Source organism: Molothrus ater, chromosome 7, assembly GCF_012460135.2.
Source record: "Molothrus ater isolate BHLD 08-10-18 breed brown headed cowbird chromosome 7, BPBGC_Mater_1.1, whole genome shotgun sequence".
NCBI classification, from domain to species: Eukaryota; Metazoa; Chordata; class Aves; order Passeriformes; family Icteridae; genus Molothrus; species Molothrus ater.
The window spans coordinates 10,127,885-10,152,902 of NC_050484.2; the positions used below are offsets into that span (position 1 = coordinate 10,127,885).

At 39.8% G+C, this 25,018-nt stretch overlaps 2 protein-coding genes across 13 annotated transcripts in view; both read right to left on the reverse strand.

Moving 5' to 3' along the window:
- PGAP1 (post-GPI attachment to proteins inositol deacylase 1) overlaps nucleotides 1–18,324 on the reverse strand; it is a 28,852-nt gene extending 10,528 nt beyond the window's left edge. The window contains exons 1-13 of the mRNA XM_036387248.2: nucleotides 18,187–18,324; nucleotides 13,910–14,063; nucleotides 11,117–11,292; nucleotides 10,342–10,513; nucleotides 9,098–9,258; nucleotides 7,462–7,514; nucleotides 7,219–7,285; nucleotides 6,061–6,166; nucleotides 4,289–4,344; nucleotides 4,104–4,187; nucleotides 2,703–2,752; nucleotides 1,122–1,173; nucleotides 832–909 (exon numbers count right to left, since the gene is read on the reverse strand). Coding sequence (XP_036243141.1) covers nucleotides 832–909; nucleotides 1,122–1,173; nucleotides 2,703–2,752; nucleotides 4,104–4,187; nucleotides 4,289–4,344; nucleotides 6,061–6,166; nucleotides 7,219–7,285; nucleotides 7,462–7,514; nucleotides 9,098–9,258; nucleotides 10,342–10,513; nucleotides 11,117–11,292; nucleotides 13,910–14,063; nucleotides 18,187–18,249 — 1,272 coding nt within the window. The 5' untranslated portion in view covers nucleotides 18,250–18,324. The remainder of the gene's footprint in view (nucleotides 1–831; nucleotides 910–1,121; nucleotides 1,174–2,702; nucleotides 2,753–4,103; nucleotides 4,188–4,288; nucleotides 4,345–6,060; nucleotides 6,167–7,218; nucleotides 7,286–7,461; nucleotides 7,515–9,097; nucleotides 9,259–10,341; nucleotides 10,514–11,116; nucleotides 11,293–13,909; nucleotides 14,064–18,186) is intronic.
- Nucleotides 18,325–19,083: 759 nt separating this feature from the next.
- The window catches only part of ANKRD44 (ankyrin repeat domain 44), a 132,011-nt gene continuing 126,076 nt past the window's right edge, over nucleotides 19,084–25,018 (reverse strand). For 8 of the 12 annotated variants that reach the window (XM_036387329.1, XM_054515327.1, XM_054515326.1 and 5 more), the window contains one exon: nucleotides 19,084–23,702. In XM_036387329.1, coding sequence (XP_036243222.1) covers nucleotides 23,437–23,702 — 266 coding nt within the window. In that variant the 3' untranslated portion in view covers nucleotides 19,084–23,436. The remainder of the gene's footprint in view (nucleotides 23,703–25,018) is intronic. The other 4 variants (XM_036387334.1, XM_054515331.1, XM_036387335.2 and 1 more) reach the window with 2 other exon arrangements.

A 25,018-nucleotide genomic window follows, 5' to 3' on the forward strand; every position in this document is an offset into this window, starting at 1 on the left:
CCTCTATCTTTGCTTACCCTGAACATTGTGCATTGCTAATTTCACTGCAAGATGCCTCCGTCACAACTATCTGAAGATACCCTCAGAGAAGAACATCACACTCACATTAATCCATGATCCAAGAAGTTGTGATAAACTTCTTGGATCATGGATTAATATACCACAGACTGTATTTGTGTCACAGAAAGCAATGTCAGCTCTGATTAGACTGGAAATTCCAATTCAGTACTCTGCCATTTCCAGGACTAACTGGAAAGGTCTGCCAGATCCATATGGGTACACACCAAGCCTCCAAATATCCCTCTTACTGGGATCCTGAGAGCCCTTGATACAAAGATATCCATCTCATTTGTGAGACTCAAGCTGTTAAACTCTGCACAACTCAGGCTACTACATCATTTGTGGTTTAAGAGCTTGCAGAGCTATCTGACCTATGCTTCCCAGAACCCAGGTGTGCTGCCTCCAGTTATCTGTATTCTCTGCTAACTTGGGTAAGAGAAATGACTCTTCAAAGGTATGAACATTCAGGAAAACAATCAGAGGATTAAGAAGAACAAGCAACATTACCATTAGAATCTCCAACAGGAACTCTAAGAACTGATTTGAGAACCATGGCCTTGTACATGTTTCAAGTGCTGTTCATTGCCTTGTTGTTTGCTATTTTATCAAAGTGTTTCTGAGCTTACAGAAGCTACTTTCAAACCACTACACTGTGGGTTCTATGGTTTCTCAAAGTAACTTAGCACATATTAAATATACTTCCTTTTCCTCCTGCTCCTGCAAGTTATGAATACACTAAGCAAGCAATTTCTGAATGTTGTATTTTTTTACCTTATTGCCAACTGCAGGTGGTACCTGAATGACAATGTGGGACAAAGAAGGATAGTCCAGAAGTTTCAGCATTACAACCTTAAAAAGAAAGGAAAAAAGGAAAAGAAAGAAGGAAGTAGCAAAGCCATAACTGAACATACCCCTTAGCTTGCCCCTTGCCAGTTCCCAGTTCTCTGCTTCCTGTGGAATACAATCTGTGCCAATGCTCCAAACACAACAGCTCCTTCCTCTATGACTTGCAACCACCCCCTGAAGCACCTCTCCCTCCTATAAGTTAGGTCCACACTTACCTTGGTGGTTGGAAGTAACTCAGCTCTCCAGGATAAATCAGCAGCTTCCAGGCTGTAAAAATTCATGCACATTAAAGGATGAGCATATTCATTATGCAGGCCCAGCATTATGGCAGTGGATTAACATACCAGCTCCTCTCTCTCTCTGAATTAACATTTTAAATTGAGAAGAAATTTGGCTGTACTGCTACCACAGCAATTTATCAAACTGCAGTAATTTCAGATAGTGCAAATCTTATTTGGGCAAAACCAAGCCAAGCAAAGCTCCAACTCTCTTGTACAGAAAACCTGCATCATGTATTAGCCAGGCAGCTCAGACACAAAAAGAAAACTTTTCATGAGCTAAAACTGCACTAGCATTGAATTATCATGCAGTTTTATTAGCATCTGTTAAACATCAAAACCACAGATTTTCCTATGGAAATACCTACAATAGAGAACATAAATAAAAAATTTTGTTAGCTGGTAAAGAGTTTGTAGCAGTTCTAAAATATGTTCACACACTGAACTGCAACACATCCATTTGGTCACCAGGTTTTGATTTTTTGAATACCAGAATACTGCTGTTTCTCTAAATAGTGTTCATGACCTCAGGACAGTCCACAGCCAACCCACTAGTGTTAGATGAGGTTTAGGTAGCAGTCCTGAACTAGTAACTTCATCACTTCATGCTGATCAAAGGTTCTACAAAGGAGTCACAGCCAAGCCAACTTCTTGGATCAGGAAAAAGCAATTGTGACATTTGGCTATCTGCTGGAGGCAAGACTCTGGCTGTACACCTCAGTGAACCCAGAACAGATAAAAACTTTGCTTGTTCAATTTTGCCTGGAAGCTTTCCCTAATTTGAAGGGTGGATTGAATTTACTTTGAGTCTATTTTACAAATTTAAGCTAAGACAATGTTTTAAATCTATTTTGTAATGACTGTCATAAAAAATAACCACTAAACCACGCACCCTTCTAAATACTTTTCATATGACAGTAGCAAATTTGAAGTAAGAAAGAAAGAGATGCTTTACTCCACTCTTTTGAAAGCTCTGTGTGACATTTGATGTCTTTGTCAAGGTCTCAGACAGAGTGGGTTGAAAAGGATATTAAAAACCATCTAGTTCCAACAGCTCTGCCATGGACAGGACACCCTCCACTAGACCAGGTTACTCAGGACCCCATCCAGCCTGGCCTGGAACATCTCCAGGGATGGGACAGCCACAGCCTCTATGGGGGAGCTGCTCCAGTGCCTCACCACCCTCACAGTGAACAACTTCTCCCCAATATCCAACCTAAACCTGCCCCATCAGTTTAAAGCCACTACTCCCTGTTCTGCCACCTCATGCCATTGTGAAAGGTCCCTCTCCAGCTCTTGCTATGAAGGTCAAAACCACAGCTCCCCAAAGAAGAATATCACCTATTTTCAGAAAAGCTATTCTTTCCTGTTTTCCTGGTGATCTAGAAAGCATGAATTATTTACAATAATGATTTTACTTCCCAATCCCTTCCTACCAAGGATAATTTATACAATTTAAATTCAAACACAGCCTCACAAAACCCATTTGAATAAAGAACAGGATTTGTTCATACTCACCACATTGATGAATTAGTGTTCATGCAGCCATAAATCCAGCTACTTGTGTCCTGTAAAGTCAATACCATAAAATACTCCATTACCTAGGTGTGATTGCATTTATGAATATATTAAAAATACTGATTACTTCAAACAATGCAAGGGTTAAAACTGATGATAATTAAAAGACTGATATCAATCTTGCAATTATAATTGCAAGGACAAAAAGGTGAAGCTTTAGAGTGACTGGTGGGGGTTTCTAGGAACCATTTTAAATAACTTCAACTTGCCCCCCTTTGTATGAATAAATACAAAGTTAAGCAAACAAGCTTTCATAAATTCTCTTTTAAAAATATCCATCTTACATATCATGTTTAATCTCTTCTAATTAAAAGGAACATCTCAAGGTACTATTCTAAGCAGTAGAGGAATACTTTAGATATTTAATGTTCTACTGCTCCATCCCTTGAGAATTTAAGTGTTCTGAAGCAACAGCGCTATGATGCAGCTCTCAGACATTTGTTTTGTACCTCCCTCCTCCTCTCAAGCTGTCCTGGGCCTGTGTTTCAGACATCATAACAAGGGAAAAGTTACCCTATCAAAGCACAGCTAAGGTCACAACATACATGCAAACACTGAAGGTGCCACTGAGAAAGTTACAAAAGCACCAAGCACAGACAACTGCTGTTCAGAGTGGTGGTATGAATGCCATCTTTGCAAGGGGAGGAGTGGCAACAGGGACAGGCAGGATGAAACAGGAAAGCACCTCAATTTTCTTGCCACTAATGTAAAATACATGATTCTGAGAAGTGTATTTATCCATCTTCAGTTTGCCAAGAGATTAAATTTATTCTTGTATAAAAAACTAAAAAAAAATTTGGCTGAATGTATGTGTCTCAAGTTAAAAATACAAGAAATGCACATTATGGTGTTTCCTCTTCATAGGAGACAACTGAGATGGTGCTGTCTCTTCATCTGTCTTCCATTCACTTTCTTTGCTTAGTGAAAGATCTCTGCAGCATTTCAGGCTCACTTAAATTTTATTATGGGAAAGCAAACCTATAAACAGCTTTCCCAAATTAGAAATATGGCAAAAACATAGCAGCACTAAAAACAACTTCTTCCTTCAAAACCATCAATACAGAACTGCACTAAATTAAAGGACATGGTAATCTAGAGCTAAGCAGGAGAGTTGGAAACAAAACATCTGAGGCTCAGGCGGCATTGAAGGTTTCAGATCTTGAATACTAAGTGGGACATGCTAAAACAGGTAGTACCTCTACATGCATTAGGCTGTGACTGTAAATGGATGACAGCAATTTCAACAGCTGCCCACTAACTGTCTAAAAGACCGCAGCAAATGGAAATTAAAAATCGCATCTTTATAAACAAATGCCAGACATTAAAGAAGTATTTTCTCACCAACATACTATTTTCACAGTAAACATGACTGTATGATTTTCTGTGGCTTGCAAGAGGAAATGAGAAGTATTTTCCATCAGAATCCTAAAAAAAAAAGCTCATTATTAAAATAAAAAACCACAACCCTCCCAACAAAACAACCAAAACAAAAACATAGACACACAATGGGGAAAAATATTACTTACATTGTAAACTGAGTAAGTCCATTTTGAGGCTTTGACTGTAATCCAATTGAAAGCTCCTAAAAATAAATATTTCAGTATGCTGCACTGCAGGAACAATTATCCTTACATCCAAAACCTTGTATTTTACTGATCACCAAGGTCTCATCTCCTATCTATACATGGATATAAATCTTATGTGCTTTAATCAACACTGAGGATTGCTACTGCTTACAATTACATGCAACACTTATCATCAATTACACAGGAAACAAAAGCCCTGGGATCCTGTTAGTAAATACTAATGGCAAAATAAAAACCCCATGGATCTTGAAACAAAATAAAGGTAACAAAACAATTAAACCAAGTTATATTCATGTAATTATAGGGTGAGTGATTAATGATGAGGCAACATTAGGAACAGCCCCAATCTTTGTTCCTGTCAGCCTTTTAGAAAGCTAATACAGAAACTTGTGCAGAAGAACATCAGCAAAATGAATAACACACAAAAAACCAGGAGCAGTTTAAAAATATGGCTAGGGAAAAGAATAAGACAATAATGAAGAGATCAGAGTACAAACAATGCCAATTGTCATGCAAAGAGGTTGTATCTTTCTTCCATTTAAGGAGAGTAACAACTTCATGATAGAAATTCAGCTAAATGTCAAGAGGTCACCACGAATAGGAAGACAGAAACATGAAATCCAATTTAAACCAATTTTTCTTATTGCTAAAACTGACCCAAAAAAAGGCAACCCTCCCAAAATATCAGTTTCACAACCTCTCTGGGCACCTGTTCTAGTGTTTGACCACCTTCCTGGTGAAGTATTTTTTCCTAATACCTAATTAGAATGTCTTTTGTTGCAACACGATTTCTACTGCCAATTGTGCTATCATTGTAAACCTTTGATAAAAATCTAACTTCATCTTCTCTCCAATTCTTCATTAGGAAGTTGAAAACAGCAACATGACCCCCCCTCAGCATTTTCTTCACAGTGAAAATCCTCAGTTCACTCAGCCTCCTTCCCCCATTTCCTATGCCTCAGGAGCTGCCCATTTTGGTGGTCCTTTGCTCCACACTCATTTCAGAGATGCCAATGTACAAATGCTTTCATGTGAGAGGTGCCCAAAAGTGGACACCAAAGTACAAGCCACAGGGTACTTCTGCAATGTCTTACACTGAGAACATTCCTGAAATAAAATGGTTTGTGTAAAATGCTTCAGCTCAGTTCAGCAAAATAAAGCTTTGCTCTACATTAGTTGTGTTTAGTCCTTAAGACTCCATGCAGTCAAAATCTCTCACTTTTAACTCTGCATCCTTAGGAAGGAACTTTACAAGGAAACCCTTGGTGAATGGCTAATTTCACCCTGCCATGTCATGGGAAAAAGTGATTGATAGAGTAGGTCTGAATATTCAGGATTTCCATGAGCTGCACAAAACCCCCTTAATGGCTCTGCAACACCCCTCCAATCCCTCTTGCAACCATTGTAGATAAGACTGCCCTTCTGACATCCAGCAATTCCCAGCTTCTGAGATTTTTTTACTGGACAACCTGGTGTAAATATGAGTCGTCAGAATCTGAGCTACATAAAAGTGACAGATTTTTGCACCTATCCCTGTTAATCAATTTAATACCAAAACCAAATAAAAGCAGATTGCTTGGGCCTATAACCTGCATATTGTTTTAGTTTGCCTGAAGGAGGACAAAGGGTATTCTGAAACCTTATTAGTGAGGAGATTAACCATTAACAAAGCCACATCACTGAATCCCATTCAAAAGAAAATTGCTGCTCACCTGTGAGGTGTGTAAAAGCTTCAGGATTTTCCTCATACATCTTTGCAGGGTGTCTCACAAAGTGGTGATTCAGTACAGACATTCTTTTCTTTGGATCCTCAGTTATCTAAAACAAGAGCACATTATCAAGTCTTTACTAATGTGTATGATTTAAGATCACCTCATGATCACAGCCAGCAACACAGTTTTGTGGGGGGAAGGCAGGAGAGATTGTTAGACGTCATTGAGCCCCTTCTGTTCTGAATTCAATACTCTGATGTGCCATCAACAGTCAATCACTACAGTACAGAAAATCTACACATTGTAAAGCACAGCCAAAACTTTCAGGAGTTTTACATTCTCACCTACTCATAACCCAGGAAACCATTCCATTAAACTTTCTTTATAAACACACACATTCTTCCTGAAATGACACTTAGGCCAGAGCTTAAGAAAAATTCTCACATTTAAGCTAATCTGTGTTCTCATACCCAGCTGTATAGCCATACTGCGATTCACTTTTGTTTGGATTTTGGCTGGGATTTTTGGTTTTTTGATTGGTTTGCTTTTGCTTTTTCCAAATAAGCCTTCCAGGCCTAATTTTTATCTATTCCACTTTCCAAAACGATGGCCACTACAACTGATTTCTGAAAAGTTTTACCCTCTAACACAGTCAGTGCTGCAGAACAATTGTACTGTTCTTTTTGTCTCTCTAAATCACACAATAAAATAAGTGCACATGAAAAACTAGAGAAATCTGTCCCAAGCAGCCTCAGAAGGGACATCTAAAATCCTTCCTCTTCTGTGTCTTGGGCTCTGCTCTTATGTACACATTGAGAGGTCAAATTCACAGCTACAGATCCAACAAAATTTGTTTATCCTGGTGCGAGGTCGACTGAACCTGCTGCTTTGCGGTAGAAATGTTCAGCCCACAGCTCAGGTATAAAGCATCAAGCAGTCAATAATGGAAACTGAGCTAACACCTTATTTCTGACTCTTTGGACAAACAACACAAAGGGATTTCTCAGTTACTGGTACAAAATGGAAACTTCTCAGTGTGACTTAAAAAAATCAAGAAAGAGTTTTCTGTAAAATAGGGAGATATCTCTCCTGATTAAACATTCTGGGATGGAAGAAGAAAGTGTGATGGGTAAATATACAGAGATCACATATACAGACCTGCCTTGTGTTTTCATCTATGAGATCAAAAAAAGCTCTAATGGTAGCCAGGATCAATTCTTTGCACCTAAAAGACAGAATAAGCAAAATTAAATCTAGAAAGGCAAGATCCAGGGTGATAAAACTGGTCAGAAGAGACTACACCATAATATTAAAGTGAAGTTAAATTATGGTAGAAAGTGCTAACAGTGGAGAAGAGAGCTATGCACAGTCAGTCAATTAACCTTTGTTCCATTCTCTTACCACACTATGGAGAGATGGTCAGTTGAGGCCCAAGCTCTAGGCACAGCTGAGCTCTGTTCAGGTGAAGAAAAATGTTAAGCTTTTGTTAGTACTCAACATTCTAAAATTATATGGAAAACTTTCCCCTCCTTATTTAAACATATTTGCACAATTATTAAAAAGAACAGCCTTCATCTTAAGAGTTTCAGGGCTTGGGGTGCAACAGAATGACTTCTTCAGTCTCTTCAGTCACTTCAGTCACCCATCTTGCAAGCACTGCAGAGCGTGCAAGATGGAAACGATAAAACAAAATTACCAAACTATCAATGTTAGACAGCAGAGACTAGGGGTGAAAGGGCAGAAATGGAGAGGAGGAAACTTACCAAAAATTTCTTCAAAGACTGCTTCTATGACTAATCTTACTATTTTAATAAGTGATCCTGGCACATGAGAATAGCAGCATGCCAATGAAAGCTGTTCTTGAGAAACCAAGGGCATCCTCAACAGCAAGAACCATCAGAACACCACAAAGAAAGTCTGGTCAGTCTGAAGCTATTACTTGCTTTAAATGGATTTCATGTTAGGGACTAACACTATCAAAAAAGCCTCCCACAAATGGAGGTCATCAACCTATTGCTCAACATGAATCAAATAAACTATGAACTATTAATTCATTGGGAAGAAAAAAACCAAACTGAACAATAGCAACCACAACACAACCTCCAAAACAAACCAAACAAAAACCAGAAAGAACTGGTACCACTACAGAGGAAATCTCATGCAAAATTCTGGTCACCAACACTCAAGAGAAATGAAAGTAGAGCAGATGCAGAGAAGGGTTACTAGGACAAAGGGAATGCAGAGTTAATCCTCTTAGCCTAGCAGGATCTGAGCTGAGCCTATTTATAGACAGCCTTCTGTACAAAACACAGGGAGGTAAACACCAAGGGAATGACAGCTATTTCAAATAGCACTTTAAGAAGATGTCAGAAAAAAGGCATTAAAAACTGGCTTCTGCAGTAAATGGAAGTTGGAAATTACAAGTTTTCCACCTCCTTGTGAGTGTTTTCCAGTTTCTCCACTGTCCATGTAGGGAGCAAGTTGATGGAGAGAGGATGGAACAACAAACCTAAATACTTCCTGATGACCCTTGATTAATTTTGAAAGGATAGATGCCTCAAAAAGCAGAAAATTTGACTTGATGATCCTCTACATCCTTCCTATTCCTAAATTCTTTGAAAAACAACAAATACAAACAAAAACAAGGTGCTATGCCAGAGCTCTCTTTTATAACAGAAAACTCTACTTCTGTACTACACCTTCACCTTTCTCCATACACACATCTCTCTCAAAAACACGGGGAAATCAAACCTGGCTTCTGGAGCTGAAGAAGTGCAAGCAGGTGGTAAGAAGAAACAGTACCAAGTGATAGATGGTTCCAATCAGTGCCACACATACTCCTCCAGTGGAGGTTCATTTAGACTACATCAACTATTTTTGATTTTATAAGCATACAGTATCCATCTAGTGTTTGAACATGCAGTATTTTCATATTTACTGACACTATGCTGCCCATATAGACACTGATACATGCATTACATTAATAACTAGCTAACACAGTTCCATGCAAAACCAAAGAAACAGTTTGCTTTTTTACCACAACAGATAAGGCACTGTCATGTTGACTCAATCTTGGTAGAAAAGCCAGTCCTGAACGAACTTGGTAATCTCTGAATCCTCCCGCCACAGAAAGGGTAGTTAAATTTCTTAAATCTTGGGCCTTTAGAATCCAATGATTGTTTACAGCTGTATAAAAATCTATAAAATATATTAAAATCAATCACCATTTTCCCATAAACCTATTTGATATACAAAAAAAAAAAGCTATATAAACATTAACTAAAAGTTTCTGTAAGCCCCCTGGGAGACATTGAGCTCTGATAATCACTTTTGATTCATGTAAGAGAGGAAAATTATTGTTTTAACCCAAAGAGGTAGCAGTTAGGAAAGACAGATACATTTTCTTTATCAGCTGAGCACATATATTGTTAGAGTAGCAATCCATAGGTTTATTTGAAGGACAGACAGAGATTTACTTGAAGTCCAGAAACAGTCAGTAAGGAAGAAACATTGCACTGAAACCAATTGTAGGATGGAGAATTAATACAAGCACAATAAATCAAATCCAGCAGCTAAAGATAATTCATTCCTCTTGGGTGTCACAGAGAACAATGAAAATTAATGTCTGTTCCCTTTCCTTCACCAGTTCCCTCAGTATCTCCATGTAGCAGCACAAATACCACAAAACACATATTTAATCAGTACAGTTTAATCAAATCTAGCTTTTCAGAAGTGTATAGTACATGTGTAATGATTATGCTTCATTTCTTTGCCACACTTATTTAGGTGAGGGAAAATATGCTCTTTTTTGTAAATATTTAAAATACCTAATTACATCTATATTTATATTCTCACTTGTACAACCTTTGGGTATGAAAATCATTAAATTTATCACCTTTTACAGAACTAACACTATCTCATTCAATAGAGATAAAAGTCATTACAGAGGTCAAGTTTCAAAAGAGGAGAAAAAAAAGAAAGCAAATACGTCATTCACTGGAAAGCTTACAAATTTAGTAACATGCCCTGCAACTTATTAAATTACAAATTATTGAGAGCTCCAGGCCTCACAAAGAAATTCAAGTCCATATAATCCATTCTATGTGACACTTGACTTTTTCTGAGTATCCTGGCACCCTCAACTACCTGAGTAACAAAGGAACAGATTCATTACAGTAAACAAAGCAGCACATTTTGCTGTTGATTTGCAAGAATCTCCCCACCAAAGCTTGAGAGAATCAATAAATAAATACCATGTGGTTAGACAAATGCAATACTCACCAGTAAGATATTTGTCTAAAGGCATTACAGGTGCAACGTGAGGTGTGGCTTGTGTAATGAGCAGGTTTATAAGTTCAGGCTTAAAATTCTTCAGAGTGAGCAATGCTCTTGCAACAAGACCACCCATGGAATGCCCAACTATTGCCACACTGCTCGGTGCAAACTCCTGATCCTTCAGCAAAGAGCAATCAGACACATCAGAAACAGATCTGACATTGAACTGCTCTTATCAGCTGTAGATTCCCCCCCACCTTCAATTAACTTATGGTCTTCAAGGACAACATGAATTAGCATCAACTTAACAAGCTTACAAATTCAATAAAAATGTACTCGCTATCTCATGAAAATGTGCTTAGTATGAATTATCCAGCTCAAAAGGAAGTACTGTGTAGCCTGTGTAAGCTTAGTAAACTTAAGCTGATTTCAATTTCTGAAGTTTTTAGGAACAGAGGACATCAAAGAACTTTCCAGAGAAAACTTGATGTAAGACAATGATATATGAATATTTTAGTAAACTACAAATATTTACATCTCTACTAGAAAAAGACATCCATTGTGCACAGAAGTATTTATTTAGAAACACAACACAGAACCTCCTTAAAGCTCTGGGATTGTCAAAATACTAAAAATCCGTTAAAGAAAAGTAATTCTCTATTGCATCATTATCACCTTCAAAAAGTCTCCCTCCCCTACTCCTCAGTTTTGCAGCAGGAAAGGCAGCCCAGAATTCCATTCCCAAAGGGAAGTGCATTACTCAGCTCGTGGCACTACTGACCTTGTACAACTTAAGGATTACTTTGATGCACTCATGCACAAACTTGGTCTGTCGTTGCAGGCTACCACCATACAATGCAACCAACTCCTCATTAAAGTTGACACTGAAGAAATTAAAATGATACTTGAAGTCAACATCTTCTGCTTTTCTAAGTGCAATGGAGCCAAGAGAACGTACTAGAAAAAGAAACCACATCAATTAGAACAGTCCAGCAGTCACTGCTTAGCATCACTTTAGCAGAAAAACACACAAATACATAATCAATTAAGAAACAAATACATTAAATCCATTGTTCACCTCAAGTCATTTATAAAAGACATTCTAAACCAAACAATTTCTTTTCAGCTTACTGCTGACAACAGAGGTATTTTATGTCAGGAACAAATTTATACAAGCATCATGTTCTTCCACCTTAGGGCTGCATTTCTCATCTCATTTGCACCTTCTTAGTGCCACCAGGAGAAGAAGGCATCCTTGATTCCAACTGTAGAGGCAGTCCTACTGCTAGGATTTCCTAAAACTCTGTTGAAGGCCATCATCTAAGAAAACATTCCCAAATACCACTAAGATAAGTATGGGGGATTGCAAAACCAAACCCTAAAGGACACTTGTCCACCTAAAACCTCGAGTGAGAAAATGTTCACTTTACAAGGTCTTGCTTCTGACCTGGTCTTCCCTGTCTAACCCTGGCTACTGTTCAATTCAGCCTTTTGTGTGCAGAATTGTCCCAGGTTTCCATGGAGACAATGCAGGATGGGAACAATAACATCTGCAAATAAGAAGGCATGGCAGCAGAAGCAGAAAATAAAAGAAAGTCCCAAAAGTGCCTACATAAAATAACAAATGATGGTCATAAAGGTCTGCCCAAATCCAGCCCAGAGGAGCAAGATTCTCCTGGAGTACAGGTTGAGAGAACAGCAGAACCCTCCTTCTCAGATTGTCTTTTACTCAAAGTCTGAATTTTGTACATTTTACAAATTTCATTTTAGTGCCCATGAATGATGATGAATTAATATTTCAAAAATGCCTGGAACCACATCAAAAACTCCTGAAGGTGGGTTGTGAGTGAGTCTCTTCTTTCAGGTCAAAGGACAAGAGGAAATGGCCTCAAGTTGCACCAGGGGACATTTATATTGGATCTTAGGAAATGTTTCTTCCCAAAAAGGGTGGTCAGACATTGCTGCCCAAGGTAGTGGTGGAGTTGCCATCCCTGGAGGCATTCAAAAGCTGTGCAGATGTGGCACTCAGGGACATGGCTTAGAGGTGGGCTTGGCTGGATTAATGCTGGCATTCCATGATGTGAAAGGTCCTTTCCAACCTAAATGGTTCTATGAAGATAACAAGGCTAGCAAAGGCAGCAGCAGCACCTGTCTTCATTGTTCAGCAAATATGAATATATTTTAAACAACTAAGAAAATTACAATAGCAACACCTTCTCTGCTCATCCAGGCATCAGAATAAAACTGTGTTATCTCACAATGAATTCTGAACAAAGTAAGAATTAATATGAATTAATTTTAACAAAAGTTTTCCAAAATGCACAGATGATGTATTGCCAGTCTCTCTAAATCCATTCCAAAAAGAACATTACTAAAATATTTATTGTTCCTATAGCATGTAGTACTTCTACTCACCTAGTAAGTTTGTTTTTCAGATATTTCCTTTTGATTCCTAAAATGCCCTGAGAGTACCATTCTATTTCCTGCATAGTGATATACTGCCGTGTGTTTAGAGACAGCATTAATTCACAGATTTGCAATATTTGATGCACAATCACAAAAGTCCATATGGCACCTCTCATAATCATCATGTTTGTAATCTTCTTTGGATGCTATTGTGCCTGGAAGTCTCTATGGGTTTTCTGAAAATACTAATTGGTAAAATATTTTACACTGTTATAAGCTAAGCAAGTATGTTCTCAAAAAATCCAGCTCTCTAAAGGTTCTCTGAAATCAGGTAATTTAATCATCAAGTTTAGTGCTAATATAAGGAAAAATTATCACAGTAAGAAATCAGGGCTCAGACTATGCTGGTTCCCCCCCCCCCCCCCATCCATTTTATAACATCATGAGAGTGTTATTTACTGTTTCAAAGCACATTTTAGGGAACAAAAATAACAGTCTGACAAACCCAGACTGGAAGGAATAGCAGGTACCAAAGCAAACATTGAAACACAAAACTTCATGTACAATTAGCTTTGGTATTCAGAATAATAAAAATGCTTTAAAATGATTACTGCTTTTCATTTGGAGTCTAGAAATGTAAGAGGGTAAACAAAAGAGGCTGTGTGTAAAGTGGGAAGCCAGTGTTAAGGAAAAAACACCACTATATAAAGATGTAGGGAATAATGAAACAAGAGGGCAAGCTTAGATGAATTTCTATAGCATGTAATTCCTTTACATCACAGACAACAGATGGTTCAGTTTCTCTGAATCCAATTCAGGTCATGTTTTATTTGGCACTAACTGCACTAAACATTCAAATCAAAACCAACTAGATGTTTGCAATCAAAAGTACAGCAAGGGTGCAATGCTGTCAGAACATAAACTGCATAAACTGTATAAACTGTACTGTTTCTGGCTTTCAAAAGCCTTGCTGCTCCAGAGAAATATTACAGCTTAACCATTCAACTGATTTCAAACAAAAATCATGTATCTTGACTCTTTGGAATTAAACAGACTAATATGATCAACCATTATGACTCTGTCTGGTATTATTTCAAATACAAAACTACCAAATGCACAAATCTGAGAGCTTTTTTGTAACAAAGCTATAACTCAGCTAAAAACTTACCTTGTTTGTAACTGCCAGCATTCCCAGGCAGAAAGAGAACTGGAATTCCTGTCAATAGGAGATTTTTGTTTTCTTCAGCATAGTTCCCTTCCCCATAGAGATACAGCTCATATGCTGGGTATCGTCTGGCTGTTTTCTTGGGTAATTTTATTTTCTATTGCAAAAGTTAAAAAGAAAACAAAGACCTTGTTTACAGAGTTACAAACAGGAAAATACAGTGGCTGTTCAGCCATTTAAATTATCTGGCATATGTGATTTTATTTTTATGGCAGAAGAAATCAGCCATAAAAATATTCTTTACAGTCTAAAGAGTACAGAATGAAAAACTGGGTTTGGCTTTAAAAAAAAAAACTAATTAAAAATGGAATATCAAACAAACTGTTTAAATAAATGTTACTGGACATAATGAATGGGCAGTTAGTTACTCTAAGTAGTGATTACCTTCAACTAGCTTTGAAACAAACTACAAATGAATGCAATTATGTATCTATCAAAGCTGCACATTCCCAAAGTAAATCCAGCCCTGTAATACAGGTGGGGGAAAGGAAAAAAAAAGGTATGTCAAAATCCAACCAATTCTCCCAAGTGAGGAGAAGCTGAGAGCAGAAACTGGGGCACAAGAGTGATGCTAACTATTCCTGCCACACTGGAATGGCTCTGGAACCCTTCCCAAGGCCGTGGATCCCAGCACAAGGATCCGACAGCCAGACCTGGAGAGCAGCGGGATGTGGGTGACTGTCAGGTACCACCTGCTAGCTCTGGGTACACTGCAGCTCTTGTGGGAATTCTCTCAGCTGCTTTTACAGAGATGTCACCTGCAGTGGAGTTTAAACAACAGCAGTTACCACCTCAATACAGCTCAGCAGGAAAAACAAACCCCTGGTCCTCTGAGGCTTTTTCTGTTTCCTTCCCAGAGCTGGGTTTGTGGTCTGACAAAGTGCCTGGCTCTGGAACAGCTCGAGGTCTAACATCCATGTCAGCTGTCACTCAACAACAACAAGGAACCCCCTAACCTAGCACACATCTGATTCACAGGATTAGGATCCCCAAAGAGAAAAGAACAAAATCTCTTTGATCCCAAGGGCTAGGTGAGGATTAATCTCACACCAGTAAGTCAATCTCTTAGAGTCATATGGCACTGTCTTAATTAAATGTGTTCTTGTTTACTACTATCTTGATTTAGCACCTGCATAGAGGCTGGTTGGTTTATAATTCTGAATTTCTAAGATACAGATTTTTAAAATTTTCATGAATGCAAATACACTCATTCCAATGTTTGATTATTTATGTTACAATTATGTAACAATTGAGATAAAAATAAGATAATACAAAGATACATGTATTAACGTGTAATTTCTATTTGAAGGAAACACTTCTACAGAACAAGGTCAAGACTAAACTCAGTTTTGTATCAGAAATCTCCTGTAAAGTCTCTCTTAATTGCTTCCCTGAAATAGAAGCATCTTTAATTCAAATCATTTATTGTTTTCTCTCAGCTGCATCTACCATAAAGGTGATTTAGCTTTAATTCTGTGCCCCCACACTCCTTCCCTTCCCCTGTTCTTCTCCATCTCTGCTCAGCTAATGACTATTTTCTTCTCCCCTTGGCCTTCAAAATTTTTGGTTTATTAGTTATTTGCAAACTATTTAAATGATGTTTTATATATATAATCTCTATTCTATGAGATGTATCTATGTGTGTGTATTATTTACAGTTTTTTAATTATCTTGATTCATTAACACAGTGTGAGACTGTGAGTTAAATTCTTTCACTGAGAAGAAGAAAATTTAAGCTTCATTCAGGGCTTATGTCTTCAGATCATCCTTTGGTCTTTTCCCTTTCTTCATCATCCTGCCTTTCCAGCTTCATTCATCTCACTGTCCCATTCTCATTTCTTTCTGCTGCTCCTTTTGGAAAGGCTTTCAAAATTATGTGAAAAAAACTTCAGCAGTTCCCATTACTAAACTAAGAGTGACACCAAGATGTGCTTATATGACTTCCTGACAGATCAAATCAACTGTTCATCCACAGAAACTTCCTGGCTCATTGTCTTTTCAAAACTTTTATGGAACATAAAATTAACATGCTGTTCTTCCTTGGGGCATTGTCGAACACAAAAACCCACACAACCCATGAGAATTGTACTGTCAAAATACTGGGGAGTTGGGGTTTTTTTTTTTTGGTAAATCACAGTATTTAAATATTATAACAAAGTGGCAATGTATAACTCCAAAGGAAAAGAGACATTCATGTTCCATGACAGTGGGTTTAAATTGTGAATTCCCAAGACACTGCTTATGCAATCAGTTGTAGCAAGCTACAGCAACTTTTTACAATGTCAGTACAGGCTTGGTTTTTCACCCTGGTTCTGTAAGAAATTGGGTTTATGGGAACAAGTCCTCATTACTAACTTCTGAATCTCTTGCCAAGTACAGCTGAACAGGGCAAGGGCAGTTTAAATTCTAACACTGCAGTTCTAGAACTCATGCAAAAAAAGAAGATTAATTACTAGGCAGACTGTGAGCTAACCCACACTGATGGGCACAAATGAAATGAAACTTCTTGTTTAATTGCTCAAGCAGTTATTTGTTTGTAATGTGACACCAATCCGGAAGCAAGGACAGGTACCTCCCACCGAAACTCCCACCCTGGGGTTTCCTAGGGAAGGCAGCACTGCCTACACGGCAGACACCTCCAACAATAAAAAGCTACGTGTAAAGTACAATACTTTAGCAAACCCAAACGAATTCACAATTTGCCCCCCAGCCCAAAGCACTGTTTTCTGCAGGGTAAAAGTGATGACACAGGAAGCAGAAATTCCAGAGGGCAATACAGCCAGCTGTGACTTGTATCTCCTGCATGGAACTACTGCTCACCTTTAAGCCTTGCATCCCACCTAAAGATGCCTGAGTTTAGGCTCTTACATAATGAGTAAATACAAAAGATGTGGTGGCAGACAAGAGTTTCAGGCACCCACCAACACCATCACACGGATTTTGCCAGTAACTTTCTGTTGGTTGGCTTCAGATTGAAGCTGAAGTAGGTTCTGGCTGCCAGGAGATCTCAAAACTTGCTGTGCAGTATTTAAGTACTTATAACTGCTTAAACGAATTTGTTCTACAGCACTGACAAAACAATCCCTGTAGCCATACCAAATTCCTCTCTTGTAGGCTAAGATGGCTATATCAAGGTTAGGAAATGAAGGTTACTAGACCCAAAAATTAACTTTCTGCTTCATTATGAATTTAGACACTGAAGTTTTGCTTTTCATCTTCTTTACTGTGCAAGTCAGCTTGCAACCTACTTCTGAACTGTGTTATTTAGAATAATTACTATTTTTCCCAACATAAATTAGATCTCAGATAATGAAAAATGAATGTTCAGAAGTCAACCAGTTATGCTTTTAAGAAGAGAGAAAATGCTGTAGTATTTACTACTATCAAAAAGAGAAATAGTTTTCCAACAACTGCGTGCTGCAGCATTAGCAGCGAACTTACTAACATGCATTTACATCCTTCCTTTACTAAACCAGAATAGTGTGTGGAAAATATCAATTTTCTCAAACTGATCCCAGGTTTTCAAAGAGACTTCTACAAGGCTGTTAGCAAAACAAGAGGGACCTCAGAGGGATTTACAAGCTCTCCCATGTACCTTGTGGGACATGCCACCTCCGAAGTGCTCACCGAGAAGACTTTGCACCACTGTTCACCGCCTTGAGAGATACACTAATAGTCAAAGCTCAGTTCTGCGCTTTTTTGACACACTGGCTACTCCTCACTAGGAAGTCAGGAGAAGGGCCATGAAGTGCAAGGCTCGGCCTCCTGGGCACTGCCAGTGCTGCCACAGGAGCTGGCCCAGCCCCTTCTTCGGCCAACACCCGTGTGAAACCCAACGTGCTGGGTTTCACAGAGCCACTCGGAGCTCCAGGCAGCGGCAGCTCTGACCGCGGGCAGGTTTTGCACGGCGGCAGCACGAAGCTCCCCGCAGGGCTACAGGTGGGCGGCTCTGCCACCGCCCCGTCCCCCCGAGAGGCACCGCCACACGACGGGGGCACAGCAGCGCGTCCTGCCAGCCCGGCCCCGCTCCCGCCCCAGCTGCCCGTGCCCCATTTACCGCCCTCCGCTCCAGCACGGCGGCGAGCCCCGAGTTCGGGGCTGTTCTCCCGGCCCATGGGAGCTGCGCCTCAGGCTCCCGGCTCCGGGCTCCGGCCGCGGCGGGGCGGGCGGCACCGCCCCGGGAGCGGCAGGTCCCACCTGTTACACCCCGCCGTACTCACCAGGTACTCGGGGTACTCGTACATGTAGGTCATGCTGCACCGGTTCTCCTCGTAGAGGAACATCACGTCCCGCACGCCCAGCAGCACCAGGGCCGCCAGCGCCCCGTAGAAGAGCGCTGCCAGCGCGGGCAGCCGGCGGCCCGCCCGCCCCATGGCGCCCCGCGGAGCGGAGCGCTGCTCCCCGCGCGCACGGGCACGGCGGGGCGGGGCGGGGCGGGAGCGCCGCGCCCGGGAGGCGGAGCGGGAGGGCGGCCGGGCCGGCGCCTCAACCTGGCCGCCGCCGGCGCCAGGGGGCGGCCGCCATGTTGGGGAGGTCGGGCGGCCGCCGGGCCGAGGGGCCCGCCCGCCATGTCGCGGCTGGCGGGGGAGGCGTGTCCGCCATGATGGGGAGGGCGCCGCGCCGGGGCCGTGAGGGGGCGCGGCCGCTCGGCCCCGCAGCGCTCAGGCGGCACAGCCAGCCCCGGCGGAGCCAGCCGGGCACAGCGCGGGACAGCGCACCTTGCCGAAAATAAACCCGCGCACCCCGCTGGGCACGGACCCTTTGTTTGTTTGCTTTAATTCGGGTACTTTTGAGACCTTACTATCGCTGTCTTTAAGCTCTCTGCTGCATTTTAGTCTCTGTGGGACTGCTGCCCCAGCCGGCTGCAGGACACACCCAGCAGGGCGGGTGGGGCTCACTAGGAAAAACAGTATTTAATGACTGAGAAAAAAAAATAAATTACTGTGGTGGTTTATTTTGTTCCCTCACCTTCCCCGAATCTACAGAGAAAGCAAAATCAGCTTTCTAGGGCAAGGGGTATTTACATATGAGGGAAGTAGGAAATAGTTGAATTTTCATCTTAACTGCGAAATACTTAAGCCTCCCCGGCTCCCCCAAGAGAAACAAAATTTACTCAGTTTTCCACTGTATTTGTACCATTTTTATTTGTAAAAATAACCATCTGAATGCATTGCAAGAGTAGTTTACAGTTAGGGTTCTTTATTACATTAATACAGCATTCAGTAGTTTAAAAAGTTACTAAACTGTGCTTGAGAAGATTCAGGTTAAATTCCAAGTCATTCACTGAATTAAGGTTTTTTTTCCTCATTTCATATGTGACATTTACCCAAGTCCTTAAACTTCAATTTACAAAAGCAAACAATACCGACAAAACCCCACTGAAACCATCAAACAATATTTTATATAGTTTATTACAAATGTTATGCAAAATATAACACTGGCACCAGATGCGTATCACCATGGTTTGTAAAGATATATTGCACATGCTAAAGCATAAAATATAAGACAAAACCTACAAAACATAAGATATTGGCTTTAATATGTAGATCACTGCATAAGAAATGCATAAAATTACATTTTATACACACACTCAAGATTGTCACTAGTTTAAAACGCCCTTTCCTATAACACTGACCTAAGTTTACTTTTTGTGTAATAAGAAAGCATTTTCAGCACTGCGAAAATTATACATTATTCCTATAGAAATTTAGCATATTAATTTTCATTTCAATGCAGGTAGAACATATGAAAAGAAGAAACACTTTATACATTCAAAGAAGGTCTGAAATGAAAATTTACTGGTAATATATTGCTTTTATAACACTCAAATAAAAAAAAAAAAGACAAGTTCCACAAAACATTTCCATTATACACAAATATAAAAAGGCACTCTAATATTTCTTACATGACTAAGAATAAAAATCACAATTTTTTTAAAATCATCCTCAAATACATAACCAAGTTTCTCAACAGTACAATGGATAAACAATTCATTTCATGTGTTTGTTCTAATTCAATAACCTGGCAGTTGTTGACTGCATAAAAGTACCAAACACATTATGGTGCCCTTTTAGTAGCGATGAACAGAAATCCCCTGAGCTATTTCACAGCTATTTCAGGCAGTCCGGAGGTTGTAACTCAGTATTTACGAGAGAGACCTGGGAGCCCATCCTGCTCTGGATTCCACCTGCAGCTGTGGTTAAAATACAGGATGAAACGATCCTGCCAGCACACCCGGGGGGCAGGGAGCTGCCCCTCCCCAGGTGCCCTCTGCTGGGTGCAGACACAGAAGCTGTCCACGTGTGTACGGTGCAGGATCCAGGGTTAAGTGCAACGATTCTGTATGATTACTCTTGTGAGGAGTCCACAGAAAGGCAAGGAGATTATTTACAAGAGTAACATTACTCGCATGCTTATATACCTGCCCTAAACTGCACATTGATTTCTACATGTGATAAATTACAGATTAATGTGCTAGCATACAAAAAAAAGGGATTCTAGTAACTCACATGAGATGTGAGAGAGGCCAACACTGAGCACTTCCCAGTGTCTCGCTTGTGGCAGTTTTCCTCCTAAATCCAGCGCCCTCAAGCACGACCTGTGCAGTGCCCTGGAGGTGAGTGGGCACAGCCTATGTTCCTGTGCTTTTTGGAATGCTGCATCCTGGCAGCATTGTGGGGTTTCATGGGTAAAGGTTGGATTTGGCTCCTGGAAGGACCAGCATGATTCAGAAATAAATCACCTCTGCTTCTGGGATGCAGCAGCTGTTGCACTCCACAATTACCAGTGTTACGAGGTATTGCAATTAGAAAAAGTTTTGGTAACTGTATGGGCAGCAGGTGAAAATACTGAAACTTTTAAAATGGCTGCTTAAAATAATATAACAACTTTCTATAAAGAGGGCTGGCTTTCTCTTAATGAAGCACTGTCATGTAGGATAGTGTAATTTTCTGTATTTCAGGGTGAGACTTACAACTAATCCTGCCAAGGAGCCTGCCTACATTTCTGCTTAAAATAAGATTAAAATGCTGATTCTGCTGTTAGACAGGTGGCAGCTACTTCCCATATGTTTGTTTTCAATGCCATCCTTCTACATAATAAAACCCCCAAAATTTGGGACTACTATTCATTTTGGAACAGGCACCACAGAAAATTTTAACAAATGCTCTCTTCTCTTATTTTCAGTGTTTTAAGTAAGGTGGTATTGCTATTCTGCAACTTTTAAAAGCAAAAATGCTGAGAAAAACGAATTAAAATGTTATTTGGTGCTATTTCTGAGGAGAAAACCAAGGTTGTAGATTCTCTGTCATTCTACTGTAGAAACTACAGAGTTGAGATAAAAGGTTTTTTTTTTGTTATAAACTTTGGAAGATTGCTAACGATCAAGGAAAAAATAATACTCAATTTTAGTAAGGCAAAATAAACGTAATATTTAATATTTTTTTCCTAATTAAAGGATTAAAATCTGCAAATAGATTTTCAACAATCCAGCAGAACAGGGCTAAAAACTGCAACTAAAATTCAAATCCTTACTTTTCCTTTACTCTGCCAAAAGCGAGCACCGAGGAAGCTCATCTCACCCTCCCAGCACAGGCACAGGCCTGAGACAAGCTGAGTGTGAATGACAGGACTCCTTGCTCTGCCACAGCTGTGTGGGTTTTCTCACCTGTCTGGCAAGAGGCTGGACCCTTCTTAAGCTCTTTAACAAAGGAAGGTGTTTTGCTTTCTGCTTTTTCCCAACAGAGACAGTGGACCTTTGCATTCCATACAAGATGGCCACTCTCCCAGTGTGCATCCACCCTTCCTTTTTGCTCCTCAGGCCCTCAGTCTTGCCAGATTCACATTTCATTTCAGTATGCATGAATGCTAACTAGGAGAACAAGCCATAGTGATTTTTCCTGGGCATTTGTTTCATCTCAAATAAATAGAAACACATGTACATTAAAAGTATATGAACATATTCTTTAGTCTGGGAAAAAAACCCACCTGTGGTCAACACATCATCAGTTAAAAATGTCAACTTGAAACCTGTGTCATAAAATGTAAAATTCACCCAAAACTACTTTTACCTCAAAAGTTTATATTTTTATCATTTAGAAAAAACTACTTCATTATGTCACTCACATTTGAACAAAAAAATAAAAGTAGCAAAGTCTTCAACTGAATTACTGAAGCATTTTGGTCCTCTTGGTACGGCTGGTTAGTTCATGACAGTTTTTTGTTTGTATTTTTTTTTGTTTTTGTTTACAAAGTCTCATTCTTCCTTTTGTACATCTGTTGCAGAGGAGGGTCGGGGTCCATTTGACCTAGAAACTTTGGCAGAAGGAGTAAACATATTCACAAAGTTGACACTGCTTTAAAAGCTGGTGACAAAAGGCTTTTTAGCATCTATCTCTGGTCCCCTACACGGTATACTGCTATGTTTCTGGTGTTTGGTATTTCAACTTTTGGTGTTACGCTTTCATTGCTTTACCTTTGCTCTGTTAATCCAAACACTGGCAAAAGTATTTTAAAATTCAATACTGTTTACAGTAAAAATAAATTATTTAACCATAGAAAAGGAAAAAAGCGCCATTTAAGTTGGCAAATCATTAGAAACTTTTACGTACACCTTTCTCTACGCATGATTTCTTCCCCCTCCCCTTTTTTTACTGGTACTGGATTCATGATTAATGGCTCAGGTGACAGAAACATCTAATGACCCTAATTCTGTAGTGCAAATAAACATTTGTGCTGAATTGAAAAAAAATAAGGGCCAAGTGATTAGCATTTTACAGAAGTGATGTTAATGGGAAAATATGGTGGGATGAGCAGAATTTGGCCTTCAGAGTTAACAACTACATTTTTCTAATTGTGTACTGCAACTAAGAACTGTAAAAAGTGCCTTCTGTACGTTTAAGTGCTTAATACAGGCAGAATGTAAAAGGTTTCATTTCCTGTAGAAAAGTAATACAGGCAGTTTTAAGATTACAACTTTACCTTTGGTTCATGTAAAAAAATTATCTAATTAACAGAGCCCCTGGAAGCAGGAAACAGACAAACATAGGAAAGGGGTGATGCTCGAATCTGTGAAGGTTATGCTGGAAATAGGATTGTGCACTAAAGGTGCAGCTAAAACATGAAAGAACTCTTTACAAACAGTTCCCAGTTTATTTGTGCTGTCCAAAAGAAAAAAGGCATTTTCTCTTTTTCTACTTAAAATAAGAGGTAGAGACTTTCCACAGGGGCACTTTGGGCCTAAAGAAAACATCAGGAAACTGAAAAGCTGCAGAACTCTAATAGGAATATGTTCCAGTAAATCCCTCTAATTTTGTTATTTAAAGGCTTGATTCTCATCAGCACTACAAATCTTTCAATACCTACTTGTCAAGAATAATAGTTAAGAATATAACTGTGGGATTTAAGCTGTTTAAAAAGACAAAAATTAAAGCTGAAACAAAACAATAACAAAGTTTTCGAATACCAATGAGTCAAAATGTTTCAGAATCCGAATCATTTTCATTGTACCCATCCTCTGTTCCTATGTTATTACTCAAGGGCTTATCATAAGAGTTAATGGTGCCCACAGCAGAGCCATCGCAGAGATGCATCCTGCCCAAATTGTCTTTTTTAAAACAAGCGAAGTTGAAAGCCGTCACTGAACTGGAGGGAGAAAAAGGCATCATGGTAGCCAAAATGAGTGCCAGGCAGTCAGCCACGTCTTTGTTAGGAGCACAAGCCAGGGCTGGCGTATGACCTGGGCACAAACGCAGACAAGGCAATGGTTAGTACTGAGGGCACCTGGGGCACCCGGCATTCCTCAGGTACATCTCTAGGGACACCGTGGGGACAGGATGGGGTTACACATGCCAGGCGTGTTACTCACTCTCACGGGACATGCTGGGAGAGACACTGGGGGCACTGCAGTCACCGGGACTACAACAAGCACTGCTTGTGTGAAACCAGGCAGCAAACACTGCGCCAGGTCAACCACAGCTAAACACAGTTCTACAGCACACACAGCATGGCCAGTACAGAACACAGGGACTGCAGCAACAGGGACAGAAACTGCCATCGCTTCTGTGTGCATGAACGAGTCTCATTCTGAGAACAACAGCTTGCATTAAACATGAAAGATATTAGTTTAAAAACTTTTGACTTAATAAGCGAACAATTTTAAAGATTGATCAGTTGAGTATCTACTCAATTTGGCAAGCAGTTTATTTAGGAATTATATTATAAAATAATTAGACCAGTGCAGGGGGTACATGGAGAGCAGGTGTGACTGGATGTTTAGTTACCCAATTAAACATGGATGTTTAGTTACCCAACTAAACATGGATGTTTAGTTACCCAACTATACACTGTGTTAGAAGAATATTAGCTGTATTCAGCAAGCATGGCATACACTTCAAATACACAGCTAATAAGACTCCAGTGTCAGTCAAAGGACTGGGGAGCTATTAGAAGCTTGTCTTCACTGCAGTTTAACTTGGGTCCTGTCCAATCACTGCCCTAAAGCAGCTCTTCATGTACATGAGCCCTGGAAGCCAGTGTGCTCATTACACTTACTGTCTGTACATTTTACATGCTGCTGTGCAGAACTCCAGCCCTTTCCAACAAATCCTCCTTTTATGCTAAGAGCTGAAAAATTCTTTTGCAGATGGTTAAATCTTCAGCCCTGCAGCAATAGTAATGCAAGGCAGTGGCCACTTCTGGTACCTACTGCCTCAAGGAAGCCAAGATCTGCAGCACAGATGAACTTGGTAAGCAAAAAGTGAATTCAGTTTTGTTGCAAAATACCCACATTTAAGCACTGATTGCAGTCAGTGCATTTCCTCTTCCATGTGTTCCAAGTGTTAATATTCTTTAGGTCTGTGAATGTGCTAAGGTTCTACTTGAACATCTCTCTTTTCAAATGTGTATGCTGTTTCTAGAAAAACTAAATGTGTATAAAATTTAAATCTAATTGTCATTTGTTATATACAAATTAGCTGGACCTGTATGCACTGTTTTAAGGATGAAATCTGTGATTAGAAGACAGTCTGGTTCATTTTTCTGTCCCCTGTCTCT